Source organism: Balaenoptera ricei, chromosome 11 (assembly GCF_028023285.1).
Source record: "Balaenoptera ricei isolate mBalRic1 chromosome 11, mBalRic1.hap2, whole genome shotgun sequence".
NCBI classification, from domain to species: Eukaryota; Metazoa; Chordata; class Mammalia; order Artiodactyla; family Balaenopteridae; genus Balaenoptera; species Balaenoptera ricei.
Window position 1 is genome coordinate 88546398 of NC_082649.1, and position 13898 is coordinate 88560295.

At 45.9% G+C, this 13898-nt stretch overlaps 1 protein-coding gene across 1 annotated transcript in view; it reads right to left on the reverse strand.

Moving 5' to 3' along the window:
• Positions 1-7410: 7410 nt before the first annotated feature.
• The window catches only part of RYBP (RING1 and YY1 binding protein), a 71698-nt gene continuing 65210 nt past the window's right edge, over positions 7411-13898 (reverse strand). Inside the window, exons 3-5 of the mRNA XM_059940190.1 lie at positions 8632-8808; positions 8439-8537; positions 7411-8000 (exon numbers count right to left, since the gene is read on the reverse strand). Of these exons, the coding sequence (XP_059796173.1) occupies positions 7748-8000; positions 8439-8537; positions 8632-8808 (529 nt within the window). The 3' untranslated portion in view covers positions 7411-7747. The remainder of the gene's footprint in view (positions 8001-8438; positions 8538-8631; positions 8809-13898) is intronic.

The window sequence follows — 13898 nt, forward strand, 5'->3', positions numbered from 1 at the left end:
AGGGCCTGCTGCTTCTTGGGATGCAAGCTCCCGGCAGGACTGGTGGCCCTGGAGTGGGAGAGCCTGTTCTCCACGAGAATTGTAAGGCGAAGCCAGAACCTTCCTTGTGGGGAGGAGTGGGGAAGGGGGTGAGGATATCGGCTAGCCGCTGTCCTGGAACTATGTCCTTTACCACCAGACAGCAGCAGAGTCAGTGCTGGGCTCTGTGAGGGGGGATGGCTTCACAGCGGCAGAGACCGGCTAAGAACAGAGGGAAGTTACGGGCCGGCTTTCACGTGGTTGAGTGCCAGGCTTTTTAGAGGAACTCAGGCGGATGTGTGAGAGAAGGCCCTGGCTCTATCTGCCGACTGCCAGAGACTAGAAAACGCCCGTAGCAGGGCCTTGGAACCCACACCTTGTCAAATATATATTTACCGCCTTCTCCATCCCCTCTTCAGACTAAGCTCTGTGCGGTTGGGAGCAGGAAAATAGCAGGCTTCCTCAAACTTTTCAACAGAAGCACCCGTCAAGGCAGCAGAGTATACGGAGAATGTGAAATTTCTTTGAGGTCCTGCGTTTTACTGTGAAAATTCACGCTGAAGTAGTATGTCACCACCCCCTAGGCTTCCGGAATCGATCTTGTCAATTTCGCTCCTCCTGCGTGCCAGGCGGCCTGCCCCCGCCCCCCACTCCCCTCCAGCAGCACCAGCCTTTCCCAGGCAGCAGTGCCCGGGAGCGGGTGGGGGGGGGGGGCCCGGCTCCGGCAGAGCGGGGCTCATGCTGGGCCCGCCAGCCCAGCACACCTCCCTCCAGTGGCAGCCGACTCTCTTAAGCAAAATCTTCAGATGTCTGGGTCGCCGGGCGGTGGGGATTTTCGCAGGCACTGAAGTGGATGGTCCCTGTCGAGAGGCTGCCAGCATCTCACCTGCTGTCAGGAAGAAAGGCTTCTGGTGTCCAGGGAGTCAAGAACGACTCACTTAAGCAGAAGTGTGACTAAGATGAGAGAGGATCCAAAAGCACGGCTGACAGCCGGAGCAGACCGTTAAATCCTCCCTGGTAAGTGACGGTGGACAACCCCACAGGGAGGGGAGCCGGCACCCCGCCAAGGCCACGGTGCTGGCACGCAGATGTTCCAGGAGGATTTCCCCATCTGCAATTACAGCGCCAGTACCTTCCCTCTTCTGTGGTGGCAGTTCCGGTTTACAGCTCTGAATGGTCCTATCTCTGCAACTAATTGGTACCTGAAGGTGACACGAGCAATCCCCTTGCAAAGCTACTGTGGTTCCAAATGTGGCCTCCATGGTGGGAAGTGGCAGATAGAGAGAAAGACAGACAGACAGACAGATAAAGGAAATATTCAAAAACAGGACAATCACAAAACAAAACAAACCCTTCTCATTCACTCCTGGTGTTAACATCAGTGAAGCATCAGAATGAACATTCGAGAAAAGTTTTGCTCTCCATTATTAGAAACACAGCAAAATACAAGCAACGACGGGGCCACTGGCCCATGGCCCCTGGGAGCAGAGAACAGGGCAGGAGAAGTTTGCTTCAGAGGTGAGGAAAATGAGCCTGAGAAGGCTGACTTGCCCAAGGTCACCCAGTCAGGTGGAGGTGGGAGTCTCACCCAGTTCTGGCTCCAAAGGTGTATCCTGCTGTTTCCAGGAATCTGGCTCCAAAGGTGTATCCTGCTGTTTCCAGGAATCACACCCGTTTGGTGTTCTGTCCTGTCATCTGAGAGTCCCCGAGTTGGCAGAAGCGGTGTGACAGCCTGGGCAGGTCCTGGTCCAGCCTACATGGCGGGCTGCTGGTCTGGCACTCAAAGCTGCAGTGCTCAAGGTCTGCCTCCTCCTCTGGTCCCGTTGTGAACTGTGGTAAGAGCTGGTGTTGGGTATTTTGTTCTCTTCTTTCCTGACTCCTTCAAGCCTCTCAGCTGCCTACTGCTTGGAATCCCTATGGCTCCAGCAAGCGCTCCACAACCGAACGGTCGATTCAAAACTGCCTTGTAGGGTTCCCCGATTGCTTTGGGTGGGTTTGGTCCAGGGCAGGAAGGGCAAGTGAGTTTTGCCTCACAGGAACGTGGCGTAAGGATGGCTGGAGAGCTGTGTTGAGGTTTCAGAGGCTGAACTCAGCTGAAAAACAGTACTGCGATCGATCTGTGATGCCTGGCACAAGCTCGAGGTGGGGAGAACAGGGTCGGTGGTCCAGGTCAAAAGCACCTGCAGGAATGGGCCCATTGCAGCCCGTGCCCTTGTCTCCACACACTCTGCCCCATTCGCTGTTTTTCAGAACCACGGTGGATGTGTAACCGGGCACTGGATGCCTTACAGCTTGGCTTCCGCCCCAGCCTTGCGGTTTATGCCTGGAGAGAAGGCAGGTTGACCAGGCAGAACACAACAGATGGATGCCTACTTTCACTCTAGGGTCTACCCAGATCTGAGCCCCCTCCCTTCAATCTCTCCAGACATGGCCTACGATCTTTTCTAGAAAAATTAGAGCCTTCCCTGCAGTATTCAGTGGTTCATTTCCACTGAGCTTACAGAGCCCAGGCTGCCGGGATGAAGACTGTCCTTTCCTGACAAACGTCATTAAGGGCAGCCAGATTAGAACCTGGCTTCTCTTGATGATTAACAAACAAGACCTTGATCAAGAGTTTTTAAGCCTAACACGACAATGGCTCTGAAGCTTTCCTTGCTATGATGTTAAAATTTCAGAGGAGCTCTTCAGAACTGCTGGGAGGTCAAGGATGAAACAGATGCAGGGCCTCCCTGAGAGCCCTCTTCTTCTCCTCGCTGCCCTTGTTTCCATGTTACAGGACAAGGAAAGCAGAGCACGGCCTGGTTACTTCCCGGCTGAACACATCATCCTACCCTTGACCAAGATTAATTCAGCAAGAGCTTCTTACCTCGATGGTGTCACACCCCGGCCACGGTATTCCTCACTAGGGGTCTGGACATGTGGTATCAAGGCTGGGGTTTAGCTAAAGATATGAGGGAAGAAGCCTTCACCTCCCTTCTCATCTTCACAACCGCAAGGAATCCACTCTTCGTAAAAGACATCCTTGCACTTTCACTGTAGGGGCCAACATCTTGCTGTACACCTCCATCTGGTGTGGAAAGCAGCCTCCGTGCTCCTCAAAAGGTGGTGCCAGTGCCACTGGCAGCACGGGCCCTCAAAAAGGACTCCTCAGGTATCAAGGAAAGCTGACGGGTCGGGGTACAGCCCATCACTTATCTGAGAGCCCTGGGAAACATCAGAGACACCACTTGCTCCCTGCTCTTCGATGCTTCCAGATCCTTTCCAAGACTCCCGAGGAGCCAGGAGCAAAGACAAAAAAGAATGAAGTTTGCTAAGTTTTCTTTTACCAGTACGAACCCATTTTCCAATTACAGTCCTGCACCATTTATACTCTCCTCCTCTCCGTGCTAGTTCAAGTGCAGACTCGGGCCAAAGAACAGTAATCACAGATGACTCTTACGAGTGCTGTTAAGTGACTTCCACATTCTTTGGAAGTGACTGTCTCGGCAGCAGTCTCCCTAAAACGGGGCAATAAGCCGGCTTTGTTTGTGGGGCTTTTAGGTTTGACACTGCATTTCCTTTACATCAGAGTCACAATTTACCTAACTGCAGTTGGCCAGAAAGGGGTTGTCTTCTGAGGGTTTTCAGTCATGCACTGAATTAATCATCGTTACCCATCATCTCCACTTCCTTCCTTAAATCACTGCAACCTACCTCAAAGGATGCATTTACAGACACTAGCTCGCTTTCTTCCAAAGTTCGGCCATTCTTTGGTTCCATTATATTTTCTGCTGCAGCTCTGAGCCGTGCACTGAGACACCCCAGTCAACTTCAGCATCTGATAAACTCAAGTTCTTGGCCTCCTGTTCTACTGGAAATATTACACAAGTGAAAAATCTGAGTACAAAAAGTTAACTGTTTTCCTACAGGCTAAAGTCTACACAGACAAAAATAAAGATTTCAATGTAAATTTTACTATTTTATTTGTGAAAAAACTACAAGCAGAATTCATAAATAGACATTTCTATTTAAAGCAGGAAAACGATAAAGTGGCTTCTAATAACATAGTCGTGCACATGCCAGTAACAGGAATATATTAACATCTTTTATTTGCTAGACAAAGAGCAGTGTCCAATATAAATTTCCCCCAAACATTTAAGACCTGTGAATTTCTGACCAGTTCACAAAACCACCGACACTTTAGCATGAAGAAAAAAAACAAACCTAACAGACTGTCAGCTCTAAAGACATTACAGAGCAGGAACTTCCAAAAGCGTTATACAAGCTGTCTTTCTGGGCAAATGAAAAATATAGCTCGTATAATACATTAACAAAAATTCACAAGGTAAGATTATGTTTTGACATACTTAACAAGCATTCTCTATTTGTCTCCAACAAACAAAGCTAAGGAAATAATGTAACCATCTTTACACAGTAAATTAAGGTTACAAGTCATACACAAGAACAGAACTGCTTGCGCATTAAAAACTGTTCAGCTCCATTGTCATACTCTAAATGTTGGCTCTTAAACCATTTTCGGTTACATACAAGCAAAGGTTATTATATATTCAGCAATTAATAAATTTTCAATAATTTAAGATACGGTAGCTTAAAAAAGTAGACTGAGAATGGTCTTGATAAGGCAGGTGAAACATCTTAGTGGAACTAAACTCACAGAAGCTTCTGCCAATGTTTTGAATATCCAGATTGAAACTGAAAGATTTTGATTAAAATTTTTTGTGGGTGTCAAGATGTCTTTACCTTATTATTACTACTATTATTTTTTGAACTGCATGACTCAAGCAGAGCAGGTCAGATAAGCTCTGCGCGCGCGCGCACGCACGAGTGTGAAGAATTGTGTGGTATTAAAACAAATGGAAACTTGCAAGCGTAACACTGTGCTTTTGTTTGTTTTGTTTTTATAACCTGCTTACTGTGCCGCTGAATACCAAGTATTTCTGGTCCTCTTTTAATATGTATCTTTATCATCTACACTAGTGTTTTCACACACTGCCTACTAATTGTAGGGCAGACTGCAAATGCAGAAAGTTACAGGAATTCCATTTCCAGAATACATGCCTGAGGGATGTCATCCATTTCGGAAATCAAAAGCCTGAAGTACCTACCACCGCACTACCGTAACAGAACACACAACAGCAGAAAGGATGGGCCCAAGAACATCTGATTGCTGAGACCAGTCCCACCGTGCGCTGCAGTTTCTACCAAAATGGCCATTTCATCCTCTCACCTGTTCTAAAGCAATCCTCCCTTCCTTCACCCCTCCCCATTCTTTATCACGGAGGCAAAACTGAAAAACCAAGACATTGGCAATGAATCAATTAGCAGCCTCTGAGTAGCTGGTGAACCAGCTTTTCCCACACATCTCGGGGTCCAATCACTTTACATGAAACTAATTTTGAAAAAGTACACAGTGTTTCTGAACAAAGTGCAAACCAACACTTACTGGTTCCAAAAGCAGTGCAACCCACATGAGTTTGGTGACGTTTAAATTTTTTTAAAAAGTTAATTAAAAAACTTAGCAATTCCTTACACCTCTGGAAAATAAATATGGCTGACTAATTCACCCTCCCTGAGACCCTTAATAAAAGGAATATTAAAACTTTAGAAGGAATGTCTTTGCAATACTCCACTAATATTAAAATGTGGATTTAAAATTCATAGTCAAATCACTATGTATTCTATATCCTGATGCTTATAGAAAGCATCTGATTTCCTTTGGTTCATTAATAAATACTTTAAAAATGTATTTAAAAAGGTAAGTATAGCTTGCATCCCAGATACAAGCAGTATTTTAAAAAGAGGGGGAACATTGTCCATGCATTTGAGAATAGGACCACAGCAACAAATGGCACTGCTTTATCATCTATACCTTTGAGAACAGAATTTAAATGATGGTACATTAGTGACTAAGGAATAGTTTTAATGTAAATGTGAAAGGAGCCTTCCTGTTGGCTACTCAAATCAAGCTGTTAATTTTTCTGTTTACTTGTTGCCTCCACAGACAGAAGTTACTTCTATTCTTAAGCAGACCAGGTTTTTCACACCAAAATGTGGTGTTTCATTACTAATCTGCTACCCTCCCGGAAGTACCATCAAATAAAGGAAGGTGACATCAAGTTCCCATGCTTGAAATGACTCTCAAGTCTATGAACTCTGCGGATATGAATGTAAGAGTCAAAGAGAAGACAGACCCTAAATCTAAACAAAGCAAAACAGAACATTTTTAAAATGAGGAGGGGTGGATTCATATTAGCGGTCTTTTTTTTTCCCCCTTTTTTTGTTTGTTTTTGCAAGACAGTTTTAAAAAAGAGAGAGTGAAAAGAATCTTTTTTAAAAGAGAGTTCACTCAAGCTATCTTTATCTTGAGGAAGAAAAAGATCACAGGCTCGCAGGAAGTAGGAGCTTTCCCTGCAACTCTGGCTGCCAGCACTTCAACCATTTATTCACCACTGAGTTCCTTCCCACAGCAGGGAATTGAGACACGTCTCCCAACAGTGAAAAGCTCCATGTGGGGACTGCATGTACTGGTTGATAACCTTTGTTCAGTAAAACAACAAGACTAGATTTCAGGAAAGAAAAAAGAATTCTCACAACTGAATGGGTAGGGTAAGGGAAACGAGGGGAAGTGAGGCAAACAAAGTTCGATTAAACAAAACACCACATGCAAAGTGGAGACAGGGATTTGCTTCTTGTATGGACCAAAAATACAGGTTAGACAGTTTGAATCCTAAAACTAAGAGACAATTTATCAATTTACCTCAGACATGAGTAGAGGTCTGGAAAATGGATGGAATTCGAGTTACAGAATACCACATTTTCATGAATGCTTATGTAAGAACAGCAATGTTAACATGTAACCGTAATTTACACGAATACTTGGCATTCTGGAGCTAGTTTCGTTACTTTTGACTGATCAAAGCCCTCCCAACTAAACCACTTGTGATTTGTCAGTTATTCCATCGCAGATGCAGGCTATCTGGAGCAGTCTTTAATTTGAGATCACATTGTTTAAAAAATATATATTTTTCTATCGTCCAGTACTCTTTAGACAGATGAGAGAGTCAAGTTCCCACGTGGGTTGGAACATACTTCACGTAAGACTGATTTTAACTTAATTTCAGCACTTTCATAGAAGGGACCGTCCCAGATCTGTAACTGTTCAATGTTGAATTCACTTCACAGTGTATCAAGCACCAGCGTTGCCATGGATTGGTTTCAAATAACCCTTTATATATAATTTTATATTTATATATATATAGTTATATCAAAACTGATAGTACATAGTATAACTGGAAGAAAGAACTAAACTTAAAAGGATATGCTGAAAGGATGGAGTCTGTGAACACAATAAATAAAAGCTCCCTCCCCCTCCCACCCCACTCCCCCCCAACAAAACAAAAACAAAAACCAGTTGTAATGTACATGGAAAATTGTGCACAGCAGATTTTTTTTTTTTTATATAAAAAGTAGATTCAGGAGCACATCCAATTATAAATGATTGTTAGGAAAATCATATAAAACAATGGAATACATAAAAGTGTCAAGAGTAATCGTCAGGGTGCGAAATTCCTTGGGGGCCAGATGCCCATGGCAAGCAGAAATTATCCTGGCAGCATCACTAAGAGGTCGATGTCCACAGAAGATTCTCCAGGGGTGCGAGCGGCATGGGCAGGTGGAGGATGTGAATTTCATACCCTGATTCATAGTTTTCACAACTCCATGTGCAATTTCAGAAAGATTCATCATTCACTGCTGACATGTCGCCCTTTGGCGTGGAGGAGCGGGAGGAGCCCTTGTCTGTGCTCTCCGACCCCGAGCTGCTCTGGTTCTGCTGTTCTGACCCTGCACTGGAGGTCACTGTGGATGAGGAGGTCGAGGAGGAGCGAGTCTTTTCCTTAAAGTCTGTGATAATGACGGTGACGTTGCCCACAGTCACTGCCAGCTGCTGTGCGGTGCTCCTGTCCACGTTTTTCAGCCGGGGCCTGAAAGCAACACCACAGGGGGACAGCCCATGAAATCAGCTACGGATGCAAAGGACTTCGGGCCCAACGTCACCCCGCCACACACACAGACTGCATGTCGCTGTGGCAATGAATCTAAAACGCCAGCACGGATACCAGCGCTTACTACCCAATCTGCCGACTAAGCGTAGCAAGAAATGAAACCGCCATCAGTTAGCAAAGCTTCGGACCACTGCCAAATTATGATCAATTTATCTTTCTCCTGTTTTGGACTCAGTCATATAAAAGCAGCTCGTATCTATGTACATGTATTTTGAAAGTTAACAGTCCCACCCCCCCAGATCTTCACCCCACCCCTTCTTAGCCTACAAACCCACAGGCACAAAAGCACCCCTGACTCTTGATTATGAGCAGGTGAATCAGGGCAGCGACGTGGTGTTTCACTCTAGTTTCAAATACCTTGAGGTGTGATTCGTTTCACTGGTCTTTGTTGTAGCATTTGCAGACTGTATGCTGTTCGCTTCGCTAGGAGGATCTTTCAGAATATCGGACTTTGGTCTAAATGGGGAGACAGAAAAAGAGGCATTTAAAAGACATCTTTCATTCACCTGCAAAATAATATAGTACTGTACTGAGTTACCCAAGAACTTACTTTGTTTTTTTGTTGGTATTTTTCTTGGTAACACTAGGGCTAATTTCTTTATCTTTCTCGGGTTTCTCTTTGTCTTGCTTTTCAACCTTCTCCTTCTTCTCCTTTTTAGGGGGTGGTGGAGTGGCATACTGTTGGGCCACTTGCTGTGCCACCAGCTGAGAATTGATCCGAGGTTTTCTAAAACATTCAAGAAAAGATGCCTCATCATTTGCTTTTTAACTGTTTCTTTAATTTTAAAATTTTGGTCTCATAATTTTTAGGTATTTTATTACTGGTATCTGGCAACTCAAAGTAAATTATATGGTGTTTATTATTTCCAGATAGTACGGTTAAGTCCATAAAACTTTTCCTCTTTCAAATCCACTCTCCGTACATCTACCTTTAATGACATAAACACACGTGCTCACACAAACATACACACCCCTGTGCAGTCAAGACTTTCAGCCAATACAACATGACGCTGCTTCTCAGAGTGCTGAGAACACTACTTCTTTTGAGCTGTCAAGATTATACTGACTGACAGCTTTCAAATACTCCTGCTGCAGAGGGTTAATCTCATTTTATTAAATGGACACTGGTAATCCTTTGAAAAGAGAATGAAATTAGAAGTGTGACATTCACTCCTCAATCTAATTACTCCGACTTGCTCTGCTCCCCTGCTGCTCTGCGACTGGCACAGACACACGTACAGAGCAATAGAAGGTAACCGTGGTTCATACGAGCTTCCAAGCGGGTGAAGACAAAGTCACTATAAAAAAATCTTAGACAAGTGATACATTCATTGTGCCATCAACCATTATGTCTGCACCAGTCTCCAACTGACACTGGCTGTTAACACTATTGTTTACAAGTTCTAAACGGTGCCAAACGCTTCTCACAATGCATAACCATTTGGACCCAAATGGTAAAGGGAGAAAGGAAAACCTAGGCACTATTTCTATACAATATTAATTTTCAAAGACATTAGCATCTAGATCGACGTTTACAATATAATAAATTCTCCAAGTACAAGGCAGAAAACACATATCTAAGTGGGTCATTAATGAGGTGAAGCAACCACCTGCCATGATGTAATGATCCCCTTCAGACCCTACATCCCCCTCTGTTCCCAACGATGGAGGCACTGGCCAGAGAAAAATAACTGGACAGACAAGGTCTGCCTCATCAATGAGGGAGCCAGTGGTGGAAGAACGGAAATGGAAAAAAAATCAAAAAAAAAGCCTACGAAAAACAAAACAAAAGTTTCTTTCTTAAATAATTCCACCATTTTTTTTTTTCAAGAAAACAAACAAAAAGAGTTGCTAGATACAGGACACGCTGGCTCCTAAGTTAAGCACAGTTATTGAAGCACCTCTTGGGAGGAGGTGTGATGTGGCAAAGAAGAAATACAGGACAAGGAGGGGACAGACACCTACTCCTTGACTTCATCAAGGCCAGCCTGCTAGGGGAAGTCACTGGGTTTGTTCTGAGTGTCTCAGTGCTGGTTCCACAATAGTGTGGCTTTGCAGAAAGCACACCAACAAAGGAGCAATCCCAGAGCAAGTTTCCTAATGGTCTCCGGCAAACACAGGCCTTGGTTACGGCGGCATACGATGAAGCCCACAACAGGTACGGTCACCTCAGGCTGGACCACAAGCAGCCTCACATGCCACTTAGCAAGGGATTCAAAGATGTGAAGTGCCCCGAGACAAAGGGAGGAAGGTACTTAATACTCTAAACTGGGGCTTCCCTGGTGGCAGAGTGGTTGAGAATCTGCCTGCCAATGCAGGGGACATGGGTTTGAGCCCTGGTCTGGGAAGATCCCACATGCCGCGGAGCTACTGAGCCCGTGAGCCACAACTACTGAGCCTGCGCGTCTGGAGCCTGTGCTCCGCAACAAGAGAGGCCGCGATAGTGAGAGGCCCGCGCACCGCAATGAAGAGCGGCCCCTGCTTGCCGCAACTAGAGAAAGCCCTCGCACAAAAACGAAGACCCAACACAGCCAAAAATAAATTAAAACAAAACAAAACAAAACAAAACTCTAAACCCCCGCCCCTCAAGTGAAAGGTGAAAGGTAACATTCTTTCTTTACAGGTCTAACAAAGGCAGCAGCAGCCATTCTAACACATTCTACTCTTTCAAAGAGGATGTGTATCTGTTAATACTTACAGAGAAGATAATCACCACTACAAACTATTTCACAAGTACTCACAGGGGACACAAACAGACCAGCTGTCTACAGGGATTACCACGCAGTTTAAATCAGAGTTTAAACAAATTGTCATATACTAACCAATACTCAGGTGTCAAAATGAAATAACTCAGCCAAGTGAAAACTAACTAACTAACTGAATAAAACTTTATGAAAAACTACACCTTGAGGGAGACTTTCAATTAAGCCAGTATGTGTACTTCACTGCATGGAAGTCTGACAAGAGAGGACAACTGGACACCAGTCCAAGACTACCTTCAACAGCGAGAAGAACCAACGGCACGTGGCACACCAGACGCTTGCCCCAGAGAAACCACCCCCAGCCCCATCACCAAGCCCACCCAGTGTGAGTTAGGGGGGGCCTGTCTCACTCCAGCACATCCTACAGAGTTCTGTGATGTCAGTTAGCACGCCGCACTGTAACTGCCAATCAAATGTACACTCCGGAATGGAACGACCGTGTCTTAATCATCCTTCTCACTGTGGCATTCAGCACAGTACCAGGTACCCAATAAAATTACCTACTGGATGAATAAATAATAAACGAAAATTTCAGAGAAAGACAAAGTAGGATAAGGACTGAGACAAGGGCCCAAGCTTTGGTGATCAAGAAGTCAACTGCCGACTTTCAGGAGAGCAAGCCACACGCGATCAGGGCTGCAAAGATGAAGGGATTACAGGATGTCAGAGGAATAATCTAGAGGCGGCCAACAGGAACCCTTTTGAGAATTGTGGTGCTGAGGTCAAGGACAGCCCTGCCACTGCAGAAAGGGGTCAGCAGGGTTTGAGGAGATTTCCTTGGGAATGGGAAGCTTAAAAATCATGTTGTACACTGAAAAGGGAGAAAGACTGAAGGCAGGCAGAAGAGAGGGGTTAGCCATGGGGCAAAGGAGAGAAAGAATACAATCAAGAAAAGCGCTGGGGCTTCCCTGGTGGCGCAGTGGTTGAGAATCTGCCTGCCAATGCAGGGGACACGGGTTCGAGCCCTGGTCTGGGAAGATCCCACATGCCGCAGAGCAACTGGGCCCGTGAGCCACAATTACTGAGCCTGCGCTTCTGGAGCCTGTGCTCCGCAACAAGAGAGGCCGCGACAGTGAGAGACCCGTGCACCGCGATGAAGAGTGGCCCCCGCTCGCCGCAACTAGAGAAAGCCCTCGCACAGAAATGAAGACCCAACACAGCCATAAATAAATTTAAAAATGGTCCACATCAAAAAAAAATCTTAAAAAAAAAAAAAAAGAAAAGCGCTGGGATTGGGATTGACATGTATACACTGATGTGTAAAAAACTGATGACTAATGAGAACCTGCTGTATAAAAAAATAAATAAAATTCAAAAATTTTTTTAAAAAGTGCTGGGAAAGGAAGAGAGACACTTTCTTCTGAGACGGGAGGGATGCTAGGTACTGGGGGATTATTGGCAGAATATGAAGTGAGAGATCGAAGGAGAGATCCTGAAACGATGGACATCAGAAGTGGCGCCTGGGTTGGTGAGCAGCTGGCACTACCAGCACAACAGAGAGCTAGGGAAGAGCAGAGAGTAGAGGAAGTCACCCTCGCCTCACAAACAGCCCCAACGGCAGGCGTGTGGTGCACCTGCAAGCAGCTCTCAACCACCCAGACGCCGTGCTGATCCAAGATGGATTATCCCCTCACGGGCGGCTCGCCAAGGCCATGGGCACAGCGTGGGCAACAGGCCAGGTGCCTGTCTCATACTCCTCCCGCGGACGACCACTCTGTAACATTTCAGCAAGGCAAGCAAACCCTCAGAATTCTTCAGTGCATGCACCACAATCCAGTATCTGTAGGACGGACACACACACACACACACACACACACACACACACACACACACACGGTAACATAAGCGGCAACTCCTCAAATGCAGCACGTGTGCACAACCGCGCCGATGTCCTCACTTGTTCCTAAGAAAATGATGTCTGACTAGAATAGTGAAAGTGTTCCTCCTCTCTAATGGGCAACCAAACTGAAACTTCACAAATGAAAAGGACCCAAGGCTCACTGGGATCAGATTATTACCAAGAAATATGGGATGTCTGCTAAAAGCACCTGTGTTGTTTCACAAGTACCGCTGTGTTCTCAACGTTCTCAAATAACAACCTAGTAATTCTTCCATCATCACTTGCTCCTTCCCCACAAAAAACCCTCACCAACAGGTGGGAATTTATTATTTTAATTATTAGAGTGGTTTTTTCAAACTAGTTCCCCCAACAAATCCCACATTCCTTCTCAGACCAGGGAACGGGCTGAGATGGGGAAATGCACCTAATTCATTTTGAAATGGTGCAGTGCTGCTGAACAAAATGCATACTTTTTGGAGAAGGTGAAGAAATGAGAAGGGTCATCGGTGGGAGACCCTCCAAAGGTGCCACCCTGCCATAACTGCTGTGGCAGCTCCTGCCATCCGTCCCCTACTTACTTGCAGGCCGGCACTCTGACGGCATAAGGGTGGGAACGTGCCACCTCCACGGAGAGCCACGCGCATCCCACTCGACCCGGCCGCGCTCCCCAGGTTAGATGTTATGAACTGCCCGGAAGCAGCCGGGGCAGAGCCACCTCACAGCCAGCACAGGACAGGCACACTGCGAGGCCAGAGTCAGCACAACATCCTCTAGGGCAGAAGTGATTGTCTCTGTTTGACAAATTAAGGAGACTGAGAGCAGAAAGATCAAGAACCTTGTCTAAGGTTCACAGTAAGTGGCTAAACTGGGATTTTTTAACCCAGATCCACCTGAACTTTTCAAAGACTCCATTCATTCATTCATTTATTTATTTATGGCTGCGTTGGGTCTTTGTTGCTGCACGCAGGCTTTCCCTAGTTGCGGTGAGCGGGGGCTACTCTTTGTTGCGGTGCGCGGGCTTCTCATTGTGGTGGCTTCTCTTGTTGCGGAGCACGGGCTCTAGGCGCACGGTCTTCAGTAGTTGTGGCACGCGGGCTTAGTTGCTCCGTGGCATGTGGGGTCTTCCCGGACCAGGGATCGAACCTGTGACCCCTGCACTGGCAGGTGGATTCTTAACCACTGCGCCACCAGGGAAGTCCCCAAAGACTCCTCTTA